At 50.3% G+C, this 17542-nt stretch overlaps 1 protein-coding gene across 3 annotated transcripts in view; it reads left to right on the top strand.

Moving 5' to 3' along the window:
• The window catches only part of HPN (hepsin), a 780351-nt gene that overhangs the window by 480948 nt on the left and 281861 nt on the right, over nucleotides 1-17542 (top strand). For all 3 annotated transcript variants that reach the window (XM_069604921.1, XM_069604920.1, XM_069604919.1), the window contains one exon: nucleotides 438-560. In XM_069604921.1, coding sequence (XP_069461022.1) covers nucleotides 438-560 — 123 coding nt within the window. The remainder of the gene's footprint in view (nucleotides 1-437; nucleotides 561-17542) is intronic.

Below are 17542 nucleotides of genomic sequence, written 5' to 3'. Positions count from 1 at the left end.
CCTTGCTCACCTTTCTCCATTAGACCCCTTGACGGGTTGTCCTGGTGAAAGTATCTGATGCTGCCTGCCTGTATTACAACGATGTTTGCTGCACTCATTCAACAGTAATATATGCAAAGGTGTGGTGAAGTGCTTCTTTTCTACTGAAGCTCAGAACTGATGAAATATACATAGTCAGTGGCATGCTCAATCATTGGAACAGACATCGAAGCAAGCTCTTCATCTTCAATAACTTTAGACACCATTATTTGGGGATAAGGGCTGTAAACTACATATATGTTATGACTGAAAATATTGCTTAAGATAGTTAATGGAGATTGTGATTATTGCATAGGTAGTTTGTTTTAAATGCATGTAAACTGAAAACCAACTGCCTCAACTGAAGGATACCATCAGCCTTAACCTTTTACAAAATGCCTCTCTCCTCTTTGCCTTAGGGCCCTGCAGCACTCAGAGCTGGATGTGAAGTCTGCTGGTGCCAATGGTACCCTGGGGTATTTCTGCGTAGATGAGAAGCAGCTGCCCAGCGCCGAGCGGTTGATGGACATCCTATCACCATGGTAAGGATCATGTGTGAGTGGCAGCATGTGTTAAATGGAACAATCCGGCGCAGAATTCTGCTCATCTTTCAAGTCTGGACCTCTTCTTCCCTGTCCTCAAACTAACCACTCTGAGTAAAGGCTACCTGTAGTCTGTATATAATGCAAGGAGGTTAGCAGTTTCTCTTAAAAATTGGCATGATTAATTTCAGTCAGATTGTTTTCATTTGCTTTCTAAATTCCCCTTCCCCAAGGTATTCCCCATGCTTCATGTGTTCATGCACCACAGGTATTGATTTTCTTTCAAAATCAAAACAGAAAACAGCAGGTTTGAGCATGAAAGACTTTTCAATGAAATTCTCAGTTTTTTGGCTTTTGGAGATCTTTTAAGACAAATGTCATATTTTGAGACAAATCCACATCAATCATTGCTTTTTCAAAAAGAGAAGGATTTTTGTAACAATTAAATAATTATTTTTGATCTTGACAGTTGAAACAAATCGCAAAATTCCCATGGCACATTGAGCCCTTATAGTATTTCCACAAATTATTTTTCCAAAGGTGGTATTACAAAAAGTATTGCAGATATGTATTTGACCAAAAGTCCCTTTTAAAAAAGTCCATAATTGGCCCAGTTATCACCAACTGTTAGGTCTTGATTCTGCACCAATTTAATTTGGCACCAGCTCTCAAACTAGGTTGGATCATGCTTCTCAAAAAGGTGGACCAAAAGGCAAAATGTTCTCCTGTAAAATAACAGCTGTAATGCTTGCGGTCCAGAAAATCTTTGCTGTGCACCAATAACCTGCATGGCACCCTGCAGCATAGTGAGGCTTAGAGGTTTGGCAGAAGCTTGATACCTGACCTGTGGCTGCAGACTGTGCCCGGTGATGCCGTGCAATGCGTCTTGGTCTTGAGGAAGGTGGGATGAGCTTGGCTCTACCCAGGTTGGGGACTGGTCGACAACGACACAGAGGATGAGCCCATACTGATGGGTTATGCTCCAGTCCAGCTGGAGCACTCGGGGTGGCCGGAAACACCCTCCAAGTGTCCTTCGGGATGCCGCTCCCTTCCAGTGGTTTAAAGTGGAGGAGTCAGGCATAACTGTGGCTGCTCCTGTGGGGAGATCTGAAGGGGGCGTGGACCCACCTGCAGAGCCAACCCAGTGTGTTGCAGCTGCAATGTGCTCACTGACTGGATGTGCAGTCATTGCAGAGGCTGTGGGCTAAACCCTGAGGGAGGTGAGCAGCCCCACTGCATCTTGAGCATGATGCTGTGGTACCAAGTTCCCTTCCTAAGAACTGTTGGAGAGTACCCAGGAGAAGTAGCACACTAGAGATGTATTGCAGAGTGGGCCATTAATAGGGATTCCTTTGCCCCTGAACAGCAGGAGGACTGGCCCCTCATTCTGGTACTGATGAAGGTGTCCCCTGGGGGAGAACATAGTAGCCCAGGTAGCTAAAAAGCAGATCAGACTTTTGCCTTAGCCAAGGGAGCATGGATAGGGCCACAGAGGCACTTACTTGATCCCTGTGTGAGAGCACTGCCCCCTCTGGGCAGTGCCCAGGTTGCTGCTGATACCTTAGCTTCTAGCTTACAAGAGCATTGCTGGATTACCTGGAGGGTGTTGCTACTGTTTTTTTTTTAACACAAAAACAACGGTTCTGTGGGAGAACAAATCTATGTGGTCTTTACAGTGAGTTAAACCAAAACAAATGAAGAGAGAACAATGGCCTGGCTGTCCCTAGTGGAAAAACACCCTGTCCCTGCCAGAAGTGCCTGACCCCAGGCAACGGATGGTGCACCGCCTATCTAATAGGGATAGGAAAGAAGGAACTGTCCCTCAACCTTATTGCTCAATTTAAAAACCATTTGCGTTGTGTATGTTGTTCAACAGGCAAGACTGGATATTAGATCTTGTCTAGATCACAAGTAACCTAGGGAATTGCTTGAAACCTCGGGATTTTATGCTACTTTTATTCACCCATATAGGTCGGACATCCCAAAGCACAATTAGTCTGTTCTATTGTTTCATCAGTAAAAAGCCCATATACTCGGAGTAGATCTTGGTGTTATGATATAGTATCTTCCTTATTTGTCTGGGATATCAAAAAAAGGTCACAGAAGAACATGTGACCAAAGTGTCGACCGGTTTCGATGTCAGATTAAATTTAGTGCCATCTTCTTCAGGGCCAATGGTTTGTCAGTCGTGTATCCAATTCAGCCATGCATCTGTGTATAAAAGATCTGACGGGCTCATCCGTCCCCTATATAGAGACAAAAAAGTATAAAGGCTGGGTATGAATCCCTTGGTTACCTTATTCAATGTGCAAGCTGTAAACAAAGCTGCATTGTTTTGCAATTTCTATGGTGCAAATGTGTCAAAAACTAAGATGATTTATCGGTGACTCAACATGTCACCACATTCTGTGCTGCTAAAAAATGGGCGTCTGGGGTGGTCCGGGAGCACCGTGGAGGGAAGGGGGAAGAACACTCCATGCAGATGCTGGGAGAAAGAAGGAGGGTGGGAGCACATGGATGGGTCGTGTTGTCAACCCCTGAGGAGCTTGGGTGTCTATGTTGGAAACATTAGACATAAAACACGAGATTGTTGAAACACACCTTTTACCCACCCGCCCGAGAGCAAAGGGTGCTGGTAACAGGGTGGAATGGGCACCGCTGTTGCGCAGCAAAAGTGCTCCTTGTTGTTTAATAACCAATTGGCACGATTCTGCATTGTGGAGAGAAAGAAAGAACCACGTTGTTGGTTGCAGAACGGTACTACATTAATTTGGGATTTGGGAGCGGCGAGTAACCTAAGTGCAACTGCTGTGAACCCTCTGCTTACCTGCCTGTGATGCGTACGACTGCTATCATCGACGGCTAGTCTCCTGGAGTGATGCTGAAGTGCTACCTTTAGAAGCTGCGGTCAGTGTATACAAACTGTTCCACTTTCGTCACGGAGGTGTGGTTTTGGAATGGCAATGTTGCACCAGTGTACCTCACTGGCGGCCATCTTGGAGAGTTGGTAAAGTTCTAATTTGTGTATGATTGAAAAGCTGATGTGGAATAATCGGAGAGTTTGTTCTAAACGAAGTCCGATATTCAAACGATTATTCTTAAATATAAGGAATGTTGCCTATTGCGAAATGAATATATGACAAGTGTGGCGTTGCCCCGTGAGGGGATACGCACGCGGCGGCGTGACGTTGCACGTCGCCGCGTGCGCCTTAAATAAACGGGGCGTTCCCGGCCGCGTTAGAGCGACCGGGGAGCCCGAAGCACACAGACGTGTCCGTGTGGAGTCTGTGGGTGGAGGGGCTCGCGGGCACGCATTGGGGGCACCCAGAGACCCCCAACAGTGGCGACGAGTGTCGGATGCCCGGGCCCGGCGGTGAGCGCGATCCCGGACAATTTTTTCTTCAACGAAGGAAACATCCGCGGATGTTTCGCATCACGCTGAGGCCGCGGACCACACGCGGCTGGCGGCCATCTTGCGCACGAGGTGGAGGATCTTCCGAAAGCTCCGGTTTGGAGTAGGAAGGCCATCCAAGCCTAATTTTTGGATTTACTGACTGCGGGCAGTACAACCCGCAGGCCCATGCCAGAATTTTGATATTTTGGCCATTTTTCAGACGATGACGTCGTGCTGTAGCTGGAAGATGGACTGAGGTGGCTGGGCCTTCTCAGACCATTCCTTTTCAAAGCTCAATTTTTGGGAACATTTATCCACGGATCCTCTCCAGGACCCTCTTCAACCCCCTCATCATCATCACGTGGGGGATGACGCTCCCGCTTCTGCGGCCCACGTGGACACAAGGCGCCTCGAGGTACTCTCCTTTAACCCTTTCATCATCACGTGGGTGGTGGCAGTGTGGGGAGAAGTGCAAGTTGCGGCCCTCAGGATTGGAACGAGGGTGCCTGTGCGCTTGCGCCTATGAGTGATCCCGGTGCCCTGGAGGGTGCGACTGCCACGGCCTCGGAAGATTCGCAGGATGAAGGCCTAGCAGACCTGTTTCAGCAGGACCCCCCACAGCTAACCCCGCGTCCTACGACGTCTGGACTGCCTGCGCGCCCGGTTGGTGCCGCTCCCCCTCCGATTCAACCACCACCCCTGGCCATGGCCCAAGCCAGGGCGCAAGCGGCCCTACAGCCTATTCCGGAGTTTGATGCTACGGGCCCCCCATCCAGCCTGGGGCCCCGATGGAGGAGATGGATCGGACGGCTAGACATGTACTTTCGGGCCGCCCAGGTCACGGACAATGACAGCAGGGTGGCCACGATGCTGTATTCCGCAGGAGCGACCGTGCAGGAGATCTTTGAATCATTAACTCCAACGGATAACTCCTATGATCAAGCCAAAGCCGCCCTCCTCGCGCATTTCATCCCCCTTGCCAACGTGGACTTCGAAAGGTTCGTCATGCTGTCGGCCAAACAGAAGGAGGATGAGACGCTAGACACCTTCTATGGCCGCCTGCGCCGCCTGTCACAAGGGTGTGCGTGGGGGGATGCGGAGGACATGATAAGGACCATGCTGATCCAGGCATGCTCATCTGGCAAGCTGAGGCGACAAGTCCTAAGAGAGCCCGGACTCACTCTGCCCAGAATCCTGGAGCTCGGGAGGTGCCATGAGGTGGCGGAGGCTCGTGCCAACAAGATGGAGGCCGGATCCCGCGCGGCGAGACCGGAGGAGGTGTGCGCTGTCTGGCGGGGCGGCAGAGGGGTGCGAAAACCCGGTGTACCTCCCAGAGACAGAGCGGGGAAGCCGGTGGAGTCGTGCCAGAAGTGCGGCCATGACCTCCCCCACTCATCGGAGTGCATGGCAAAAGGAAAGATCTGTGGACGCTGTGGGGTGCCTGACCACTTCTCGAGGGTGTGCAGGGCGACCCTGCCTGTACTTATTCCGAGAGGACAGCCTCGTCTATGGGCCCCGCGGCAATACCGCCCGCCGAATGTAGCTCAGGTGGAACAAGCGGAACCCGAGGAGGCGCTGGCGGAAGAAGTGGAGGAGGAGGATGAGGAGAACATCTTCTTCGTCTCCAGCATGGAGGTCCTCAAGGGGAGGAGCAGAAGACAGCCGAGATGTGTCGTAGAGGTAAACTGCTCGCCGGTCCCGGTGTTAGTCGACACGGGGGCCTCTGTCAATGTAATGGCGAGAGGACACTATGCTGCGCTCAACCCACCCCCGAGGCTGGCGACGCCAAGAGCCCGCATCTTCGCATTTGGTGGGCGTGAGCCCCTGCCGCTTGACGGGGCGTTTGTCGCCAAGGTGGAACATGACGGGTCGAAGATCAGGGCCCGTTTCTATGTGACTCCGGTGAGCAGCAACACCCTGCTTAGCTGTGCGGCAGCGGAGGCCCTTGGCATAGTCAGCTTCGCCTATTCAGTATACTTGGAGGACATCAACGACCTGCTGGACAAGTATGCTGACATCTTCAAAGGGATTGGGAGGATGAACGGTGACCCCGTGAGGCTCCACATTGACGAGTCGGTACAGCCCATAGCCCTGAAGCACAGGCGGATCCCATTTCATCTAAGGGACCAGGTGGACAGGGAACTCGATAACCTGGTGAACTTGGACGTAATTGAAAAGGTGGAGGGCCCCACACCATGGGTATCCCCCATCGTAGTGGCGAGGAAACCTAAACAACCGGACTCCGTCCGAATCTGTGTGGACATGCGGCTGCCCAATAAGGCCATCAGGAGAGAACGACACCTGACCCCGACGATCGATGACATCATTGCTGAAGTGCAAGGGGCCCGGTTTTTCTCGAAGTTGGACTTACGAGCTGGGTATCACCAAGTTGTTCTCCACCCAGAGTCCCGTTACATCACGACTTTTACCACCCACAGGGGACTCTATAGATACAAGCGGCTGAGCTTCGGAGTGTCGTCTGCAGCCGAGGTGTTTCAGAACTTAATCCGTGGCGCTCTCGCAGACCTGGAGGGCGTCCTAAACATTAGCGACGACATTCTGGTCTTTGCTAGGACTGAACCTGACCATTTGAAACGCCTAGCCAAGACCCTCGAAAGGCTGCAGTCGCTGGGGCTCACCCTCCACAAGGACAAGTGTGAGTTCCTCCGCCCGACCATTGAGTTCTTTGGTTTCATCTTCAAGGAGGGCGGGGTATCTCCTGACCCCAAGAAGGTCCAAGACATCAAGACGGCACGCCCCCTTGAGTCGGCATCAGAGGTGCGGAGCTTCCTGGGAATGGTGACGTACTGTGGGCGTTTCATCAAGAATCTCGCCTCGAGGTCGGAACCTCTGAGGGCCCTGACGAAAAAGGATACCATCTGGCAGTGGGGCCCGTTAGAACAGTCGGCATTCGAGGACATCAAGGGTGCCCTGACAGCAGATGACACAGTGGCTTTCTTTGACCCCGCCCTGGAGTCGGAGATTGTTGTGGACGCCAGCCCGTTTGGCCTCGGGGCGGTCCTCACCCAGGTGGGCAAAGATGGGGGAATGAGGCCCGTGGCATACGCGAGCAAGGCCCTCTCCGAGACCGAACAGAGATACTCACAGATTGAACGGGAGGCCCTGGCGGTTCTGTGGGGCTGTCGGCATTTTCGGCTCTATGTGCTGGGGAGACCCGTGACAGTGGTAACAGACCATAAACCACTGATTCCGATTATGGCCGGATCCTCTTCCAAACCACCAGCCAGGATCGAGCGATGGATGCTGGCCCTCCTGGAATATGGCGTCACCCTAATCTACCGGCCGGGGGCCAACAATGCGGCTGACTACCTGTCCAGGCATCCGGTGGGCAGGGGCGGACCCGCACAAGAGTCGTGTGCGGAGGAAGCCGATGATCACGTCAGCATGGTGGTCGAGAGCGCCACCCCCAATGCAATGCCGCTACCCGAGCTGGAGAGTGCTGCGGCCAACGACGAATGCTTCCGCATCCTGAGGAGCTCGATGCAGTCGGGGTCCTGGAAGGCCGTGCTGGAGTTGGTGGCAGGGCGCACTCAAGAGGCTAAAGTGACCCTCGAGCAACTCTGGAAGGTGAAGGACGAACTGTCCTTCACGGAGTCGGGCCTGCTGCTGCGGGGCGATCGCCTGGTGGTGCCGGGCTCCAAGGTCCACGAAGTCATCAACCTGGCACACCAGGGACACCAAGGGGCCGCCAAAACGAAGGCGAGATTGAGGCTGAAGGTGTGGTTTCCCGAGCTGGAAAGAAAAGTGGACGACTTTGTAGCGGCCTGTGTATGGTGCCAGGCGGCCTCCCCAGTACAGCGGGAGCCTGAAATTGAAGTAATGCCACGTGGGACCCGCCCGTGGGAGGTCGTACATGCGGACTTCGGATCCACGGCCATGGGTACTCACTTCCTAGCCATCGTCGATGAATACTCGCGATACCCGGAGGTGGAATTCGTCGAGTCGGTGGCATTTGAGCACGTGGTCGGCGCTGTGGAGAAAATCTTTGCCACCCATGGGTTTCCCGTGACCCTGTGCTCGGATAATGGGTCCCCATTCCAGAGCGCGAGGTTCTCGGAGTTTCTCGAGAGCTGTGGAGTGGCCCACCGGAAGGTGTCCCCGCTGTGGCCCCGCGCGAACGGGGATGCCGAGAGGCTGATGAGGACATTAAACAAAACGTTCCGGATAGCCCAGGGACAAGGCCAGCCTCTCCAGCGGGCGCTATACCAGTTTCTAAGAGTGTACCGCACCACCCCACACGCCTCGACTGGGGTAGCCCCGGCTGAAGCACTATTCCGAAGGTGCCCCCGAGGTCTCCTCCCGGAGGTACAGGAAAAGGTACCCGGCGTAATAGATGACCAACGGGTGGAAGCGGAGCGACAGGCAAGGACACATCAAGAAAACATACGGCGGGGTCTTCGTCCGCAGCGGCTGGAACCGGGCGACGAAGTGCTGATCAGGAATCGGCATCCCCACGGAAAGCTCTCGCTCCCATATGAACCCGAGCCGCTGGACGTAGTGGCAGTAAAGGGATCGATGGTAACGGCCTCGGACGGGAAGTCGGCCGTCACTCGAAATGTGAGTTTCTTCAAGAAACTGGGGGACTCTCGAACTGAACTCCCGCCTGACCCGGATGAGACTGTCCTCCCGGATGAAGATACCCCCCGGGGGGAACTCGTGGGGTCACCAGAACGAGGCACTGGAGCAGCGGGGAGTCCGGCGGCTGAGGTAGGTGGGAGGTACCCCCAGAGGGCTGGGCGAGGGAGACCTGCCTACCTCGGAGACTACGTGCTGGGGCCGATTGACTGTGTTCCGGAGTGAAGGGGACCTGGGAGGCTGATAATAAAAGGGGGCATGGGCCTTGTAAGTTCGCAAGTGACATTGTGTGCAGTGCTATGTTTTGACGTGTCTGTTTGTTATTGTTCCTCCCGGAAAAAGGAGGAGTGTGGCGTTGCCCCGTGAGGGGATACGCACGCGGCGGCGTGACGTTGCACGTCGCCGCGTGCGCCTTAAATAAACGGGGCGTTCCCGGCCGCGTTAGAGCGACCGGGGAGCCCGAAGCACACAGACGTGTCCGTGTGGAGTCTGTGGGTGGAGGGGCTCGCGGGCACGCATTGGGGGCACCCAGAGACCCCCAACAACATGTTGGTGAAATAGGCATATTTTTGGTCCATTAGTGCCAGATGGTTGGCGGAATAGCAGGCACTGAAATGCATTTTTTCGAGGTTTCATAACCAGTATGTTATTGCATGATCAGTTTGACAAAGGTGACAAAGCAATATTTACGCAATGGGCTCATTGCTGGCAAAATTGTCAGGAAAAAAGTGTGTCATCCCGCAGGTGCAGATATGTATATACTTTTATTGCAAAAGCAGGGGATCATGTCCTCTATGTGTAAGGGGACTCTCAGGTGTGATGGGCTTCTCGGCAATGGAATCCTCTAGATCTGTTAAATCCCCCTCCTCCTTCTCCTCACCTGATCCTTCCAAAGTGAACTCGGCTCTCTTGTCTCTTTTCCCTCTGCAGGTCTTTTCTTTGTATTTTTTTTCTATTTGTTTATTATTTGTATTGTGCACCAGACCCAAAGGTAACCGGGCGCAGAGCATAAGGTAATTCAAAGCTTAGTTACATGATAAGATTACAGGACTAATCAATTAGAACACACAAGATAAGGGTAGAAGGTAAAAAGGAGAAACAGCGATAGGTACAATATACAAAAGCGAGAAGGTAAACAGGTAACAAAGTAGTGTACATCGCATAGGAGAGAAGTTATACAATTTGAGGCAGGGTATTTACAATCATTATTCACAGTTTTTCTGGTAGAAATGCGGCCTTCCTCGGAATGAACACACTATGTCGCTGGACAATGTCGGAGAACACAGGATCCCCTTCCAAGAATGCCAGAAACAAGAGGAAAAAAGCCAGCAGCGAAAAAAAAAACTCTCGTATGAAGACCGTTGTGGTTCCACTGTCGACCACGGTAGGAACAAAGCGACGTTACCAACAGAGTCTTCCTGGACTTGGTGGAGTAACGAGGAACAGCAGGAGAGCAACACAAGGTAAGTGTCCGAAAATAACAAACCCAGATCCACTGGGGGCACAGAAGGAGCAGAGCGTCGTAATAAACAGAGCTAAAAGGAAAAGGGCGGAGTCTAATTCAACACAGGAGAGAAAAGCACAATGAGTGAGACCAGAAACAAGCGATACGGAAGGGAGGAAAGTGAAATGAAAATAAGGGCACCGTAGCAGGTTTGGCGCTAGGAAAGAATAACAGAGAAGGGCGGAGGTCCAGGCACCGAAAAGGAAAGGAGAGCCAGAATGGAAATAAAGTGCAGTAAAGAAGGGAGCAGCAGCTGCAAGTGGAAAACTAAGGAGCGTTAACCCAAAGTGAAAGTGAACTCAAGGGGTTGCAACGCGCAGTCGAAAGAAAGGGTGGAGCTAAAGTAGGAATCAGAGAGAGAGAGAGAGAGGACAGAAAACTAGACCGTCAAGATGACAGCGTAGGAAATGTGCTGGGTAACTCAATGACGGTGCAAACACCATGAAGATCACAAGCGCCAGGAAGGCAGGCGTGTGACAGTATGCCCCCTTCCAGGGGACGGACCCCCGGGTCTTCCTGGATGGGTACGATGGTAGGAACAAACCAAAAACTGAGAATGTACCTGTGACGAGGGTTCCCATGAGTTCTCCCTATGTGAATACCCCTTCCAGTGGATCAGATATTCTAGTCGACCCTTCCTGTTTCTAGATTCCAAGATCCTAGCAACCTCATATTCTTTGGGAGTGTCATCTGCTGGAAGTTTTATGGATGGCATGGTCCTGCTTTAAGGATCCTTTTGGCTTTCCCTCAACAGAGAGGTATGGAATAATGGATGTAGCCACTTCATGCTATTTGGCAACCTCAAATGGTAAGCCGCAGGATTGACCATCTCAGCTATAGGGAAAGGACACAAGAAACGGGGTGATAGTTTAGAAGGATGTAACCATTGTGGGAGGAACTTGGTGGACAACCACACTCAGGTTCCAGGAGACCATATGGGGGCTTTGCAGCGGTGTGCATCAGCCTGTACTTGATAGCAGGTTTGGCTCACTCTCAGACCTTCCTTAGCTGTTTTATGGGCATCGGTTATGTTGGATAGAAGTCCATCAACTGAAGGTACAGTAGTCGCACGCATATTAGAAGGAAGCGGATGAAAGCCTTAATTGCAGAAGAAGGGGCTGATGGAGATTGCAGAATGTTTAGTCTTATTATATGAAAACTCAGCAGTAGGCAGCAGGGATACCAAATTATCCTGTAGATTGTTGGTAAAACATCTGAGATACTTTTCAAGTGAAGCATTCAGACGCTCAGTTTGGCCGTTAGTCTGAGGGTGAAAACCCAAGAGGAAGCTCTGTCTATGCCTAACTTGTTATAGAGAGCCCTCCAGAAGCGGGATGTATACTGGCTTCCATGATCTGAGATGATCTTGTCTGGTAAGCCGTGGAGCCTGAATACATCTTTGGCAAAAACAGACGCCATACTAGCAGCAGTAGGAATGGGGAAAAGTGTGACATCTTCAAAAAAGAGTCCACCGTGACCATGATGCAGGTACACCCCTCAGATAGGGGAAGTTCTACGATATGGTCTGTAGAAAGATGGCTCCAGGGTCTTGTAGGAGGCAGACTTTGCAGGAGTAAACGGAGAGGTCTTTGAGTGTTGTACTTAGCCCTGCTACAGACAGGGAAGGAGGCAACATACAATTTGGCCTCAGTGGCCAGTTCTGGTGACCAGAACTGTCGTTGCAGAATATCGATAGTGGAGGCTGTCCCTCTATGGCCTGCCAGCTTGCTCTCATGACACCATTCAAGAGCACTTCGTCTGAGTGAAGGAGTGGGAAGGAATAGTCTGTCGCTTATGAAAATGAAGCTGTTCCGTCGATGCAGAATGTCACAAGTCTTGGGATCACTCTTCAAAAGTACGGTGGCGTCCTTAATCTCTTGAAGGAGAGCTGAGACTGAACACACTATCTTATCGTGAGGCAGAGCGTGTTCGGCTAGACAAACCAGGATAGGGATATCTAGACAATGAATCGGCCAGAATGTTCTTACTTCCAGGGAGATACGTAACTACAAAGTCATATTGCGTGAATAAATTGGCCCACCTGGCTTGCTGGGAGTTTACACACTCCATTTGTTGGATAACTTTAAGGTTCTTGTGGTTGGTCCTGAGCTGCAAAGGATGTTAAGTGCCTTGGAGAAGGTGACGCCATTCCTCACAGGCGGTCTTCATTGGCAACAAATCTTTTTCGATTACCGAATAGTTAATCTGACTGGGGTTTAAGGTTCGAGAGAGATAGGCGACTTGGTGTTCTACTCCTTCATGTTCTTGTAGAAGAGCCGCCCCTATGGCAGCCGCAGAGGCATTAGTCTCCACGATGACTAGAAGAGACTGGTTGGGTTGACAGAGTACAGGAGCCGAACAGAACATCTTCTTGAGAAGCACAAAGGAGTTCTGTGCTTCAGTGGACCAATGGAAGGGCAGGCAGGTCTTCTTCAACCAATCCCGAGAACCGGGGAATGAACCAGCGATAGAAGTTGGCTAGGCCAAGAAAGCGTTGGACTTCCTTTACTGAAGTAGGTGAAGGCCAGTTAAGTACTGCACACAGTTTCCTGGGATCCATCTCGACCCCCTGTTTGGTGAAGATGAAGCCCAAATAAGGCACAGAGGTTACTTCAAACAAGCATTTTTCGGGATTTACCAGTAGATGGTGTTCCTGGAGACATCAAAGTACTTGCTTAAGGTGTTCCTGTTGAAGCTGTCGGTTGGGTGAATAGACCAGGATATCATCAAGGTAGACGATTGTGTTGTGGTACAGTAAGTCGGAGAATATACGATCCATGATCTGTTGAAAAACGGCGGGTGCATTTACGAGGCCAAAGGGCATGACCTTGTACTCATAGTGACCAAACGGGGTACGGAAAGCGGTCTTCCATTCGTCCCCCACTCGGACACAGAGCAGATGATATGCTAGTCTCAAGTCCAATTTGGAAAAGATGACAGCTCCTTGCACCGCTTCAAGGACATCCCTAATGAGGGAAATGGGGTACCTGTCCTTTATGGTAACACGATTGAGGCCTTGGTAGTCTATACAAGGCCTCAACTCCCTCTTAGGGACAAAAAACAACGAAGCACCTGCAGGTGAACGTGAAGGTTGGATTAACCCATTGTGTAGGTTTGAGTTCAGGTATTTCTTGAGTTCCTCCTTCTCCCTTAGGGAGAGGGAAAACATGCGCCCAAAAGGTACCAAGGCGTCAGGTTGCAGGTCTATGCTGCAGTCCTCAGGACGATGAGGCAGTAGTTCTTGAGGGTCCTTTTCGACGAACACTTCCCTAAACTAGTGCAGATTGCTAGGTATCAGGTACACTCCAAGCGGTTGTGGGGAGTACTACTCACTTATCACAACCTTCATAGTTTTGTGTGTCTTTTCTGTAGAGCAGGACTTCTGACAGTGACTGGAATTGAAGGTGATCAGATTGCGAGACCAATCTATAGCAGGATTGTGCCTGCAGAGCCAAGATACCCCCAGGATTACCGGAAAGTGAGCGGCACGAATCAGGTCGAACTGAATGACCACCTTATGTTGTAAGATGGTCATCTCCATGAGGGTAGTAGCGTGTGTAATCATACCAAAACTGAGGGAGGGTTCCATTTACCCCTTCTACCCTTTGTTCCTCTTCCTTTTCCACTTGATCGATACCGGTCTGGTTTGCCCAAATTATGTCCATGAAACAACCGGCAGCACCACAGTCCAAGAGCGCCAACGTGTCTACCTGCTTGTTCTTGACCTTAAGTAGAATGGGAATCACCATGAGTTTGTTGTCCTCAACAGGAACTTCAGAAGAGACTGTTACAGAGACATAGGAACTGTCTTCTTGACCTTGAAAACCTGTCCAAGCTAGTTTCGAGGTCAATCGTTGTTAGGCAGAATCCTGTGCAGTGCCCTTAGGAACCACTACACACAATTAAGACTACAAGTGGCAATAAAAGTTCACCTTTGGTACAAGCCTGTACTACACGGTTAAAGTGGTAGCAGTAGCGGAGCAGTAGTAGAGATTACACAAAGGACCACAATTACTGTGACTCAAGCAAACACTGACTCAAGGTTTCAGGTAAAAAAATATAAGTACATTTATTTTAAACCGTCTGTTCAAAAAACACTTCACTTCTATAAATTCAAAACCGCACGTAAAATACACTTCACACAACCAATTCTACTTGTTCCAGCAAATTCAAGGTAAGTACATTAGGATTTGACAGACCGGTGCTGCGATACTAACGCATACTCGCGGATAGAAATGCTCATTAAGTTAAAACACACTTTGTACTTAAGAATTTCAAACAAGGGAAAAGGGGATAAAATCACAAGCGATACTTTTGTCAAGGCAAGGGAATCGGAGGACTCGTTCAAAGATACAGTTTAAAGTCAATAGGCCTGCGCCAGTGTCAAAGGAGCTAATGCTCAGTTGCAGAGGATCACACGTTGAACAGTTCGAGATTCGAGATGCCAACAGTACTTATATATGGTCAGATGGAAGGAAAAGTTATAAGAGGGAAGGAAGAAAGAACAAATCTTGATGGAGGAAAAGGGTTTACCCCGATTCCGGATGGTTGGACGGAGAGAACGACCAAATGTGCACAGTACCTTATTCCGTTGGAGAGAGCTGATGCCACGGCATTTGTTCCTGGTAGTTCCTGCAGACTCATGGTTCCTGCAGCTTCAGTTATGGGGACAAGAAGGAGGACGTCTGGAGCGATCTGCACTACCCAGGGATGAGGCCAGCAGCAGCGAAAAATACAACAATGAATAAAATATGCAAACCTTTAAATCAGGAGAGGGCTCTTCTGATGGCTATCCGGACCACTACAGCACAGCAGTGATTTCGACCCAGGAGAGGATTCGACCCAGGAGAGGATTCGACCCAGGAGAGGATTCTCTAACTGAAGAAAGGGTGAGCTGGTTGATCCCACCAGGCTCAAGGGAAGAAGACTCTGGACTGGATCTTCTCTTGTTGTTGAAGGGTAGATAGATCAGGACTGCAGCAGGGCTTCAGCGGGACTCAGGGTTGCAGCAGCCGTCTTCTTCTCTGCTTCTCTTCGGTTCTTTGGAGTTCCAGTGGCGACTCTGCCTTCTAGCCCAAGAGTCCTGCCTTTATGCCAAAATCCCCCATTCACACAGCCTGGCTGTCAATCACTCAGCATGGGGGTTGTCCAGCCCGGACAACCACCTCAGCCAATCAACACAAAGTGTGACTTGGGTCTCCAAGGAGACCCTGTGCAGGGGGTGACTACACCCCTCCCTCACATTCAGCCCACCTAGACACCCAGACACCAAAGGAGGGCTTCTGGTCAGAAGCCCACCAAAGGTTGGTGAATAAAGGAGGCAAACCTGGTTTGCCGCACAAAGAAAGACCCAAGAAGGATGTTAACAAAAATAAATGGCGATTAAACCCAACTGGAGCCCAAATGAAAAGTATTTGGGCAATCAGGGTTAAAGTTCGAGGCTACTAAAATAGCCTAAAACGGTACCACGTTATGTAATATAACCGCGGTAGGAGAATTAGGGTAGATACCACTGCCACCAGCCAAGTCTTAATGTTAAGGGAGCGAAACAATGCTCCAAGAGGCACAGATAAAAAGGGCTTAGAATTAACCCTCTCCAATACTCCATATAAAATTAGGTGTACTGGCTCTGTGGTAAAAGTGACTATGTAAAGTTAATGGCAACTTTACCCTTTTCTGGGGGACAGTAGTCAGCCCCAGAAATGGAGTTGGTGGGAAGTCGAAGAGACGAGCCTGTGTCACTGCACTGAGGGTGCTATGTAACACACAAAGAGAGGGGCTACTGAAGTGGTGTACACAATCACAAAAACAGTTGAAATACACATGGCCAAACACAGGTAAGAGTGGGGAAAATGCTCACACTCTTACCAGGTGGAAACAATAAACTCCAGAAATGCAGCAAAGCTGCTGGGGGACTCACTAGGTAAGGGAAATTAGCCATGGAATGAGAATTCTCCCTAACAATCGTTTTCCGAGAGACGGGGGGGTACCTCAGGACAATCCCTTAGTAGATGAGCATTGGAACCGAAATACAAACACAAGTTCTTATCCCTGCGCCTCTTGCATTCTTCAGGCGTAAGAGGACCTCTTGTGGTTGCTATTTGCATGGGTTCTTCCTTCCGAAGTCGAGAAGTGGAAGGGGAGGGAGATGGAATGTTGGAAAAGGAACTAGAAGGTCTTCCTTTCTTCCTTTCGGATCTTCGTTCAGATAACCGAAAATCAATCTGTACAATCGCGGTCAGTAGCTCAGAAACGTGGTAGGCTGAGGGGAACGAGCAAGCTCATCTTAAAGTTCTTCTCAGAAACCTCTCCTAAAAATGGTGTACTGTGCGGGTTCAGGCCAACCGGCCTCGGCAGCCACCTTCTTAAACTGGGTAATGTAATTGAGCAGGTCAGCAGAACCTTTCTGGATGTCCAGCAGCTCCTCGCTGGCCACCTGAGACGTCTTGTGTCTCTCGAATGTCTGTTTGAACTGTGCCGTAAAGGCCCCATAGTCCTGCAAAAGAGTGCTGGCACTTGACACAAGAGGGGTAGCCTAGGCCAAAGCATTGTCTTTAAAAATTGATACCAAAAAGCCTATTCGGACTTGATCGGAGGCATAGATATGGGTTCGAAAAGTATAATGAATTATACATGCTTCCATGAACTCCTTAAAGCGTCTGGGATTATCATCAAACTTCCCAGAAGCTAGAGGCATGGGAGGTAATTCACTCCGTGGTTGTTCTCGGGCAGTTACCATCTGTTTGAGGTTGTCATTCTTGGTCTTCAGGGCGCAGACTTCCTGGGACAAGCCCTGCACAGCATTTACTAACTCCTGTCTCTGTGCAGCTGTATCCATGGTGGTTAATGGGTGGCGTTCCAAACAGTCAGGTGTGATGGGCTTCTTGGCAATGGAATCCTCTAGGTCTGTTAAATCCCCCTCCTCCTTCTCCTGACCAGATCCTTCCGAAGTGAACTCGCCCATCTTGTCTCTTTTCCTTCTGCAGGTCTTTTTTTTTCTGGTAGAGATACAGCCTTCCTCGTAATGAAGCCACTGTGTCGCCGGACAATGTCAGAGAACACTGGACCCCCTTCCGAGAATGCCAGAAACAAGAGGAAAAAAGACAGTGGCTAAAGAAAAACGCTTGTATGAAGACTGTTGTGGTTCCGCTGTGGACCACGGTAGGAACGAAGCAACGTTACCAAAAGAGCCTTTGTGGACTTGGCGGAGTAACGAGGAACAGCAGGAGAACTTCACAAGGTAAGTGTCTGAAAATAACAAACCCAGATCCGCTGGGGGCACAGAAGGAGCAGAGCGCCGTAATAAACGGAGCTAAAAAGGCAAAGGGCGGAGTCTAATTCAACACAGGAGAGAAAAGCACAATTAGAGAGACCAGAAACAATGGATACAGAAGGGAGGAAAGTGAAACGAAAATAAGGACACCGTAGCAGGGTTGGCAACAGGAAAGAATAATATAGAAGGGCAGAGGGCCAGGCACCGAAAAGGAA

Source organism: Ambystoma mexicanum, chromosome 1p, assembly GCF_040938575.1.
Source record: "Ambystoma mexicanum isolate Mex_15411 chromosome 1p, UKY_AmexF1_1, whole genome shotgun sequence".
Lineage (NCBI taxonomy): Eukaryota > Metazoa > Chordata > Amphibia > Caudata > Ambystomatidae > Ambystoma > Ambystoma mexicanum.
This window is presented reverse-complemented; position numbering and strand designations above follow the sequence as displayed.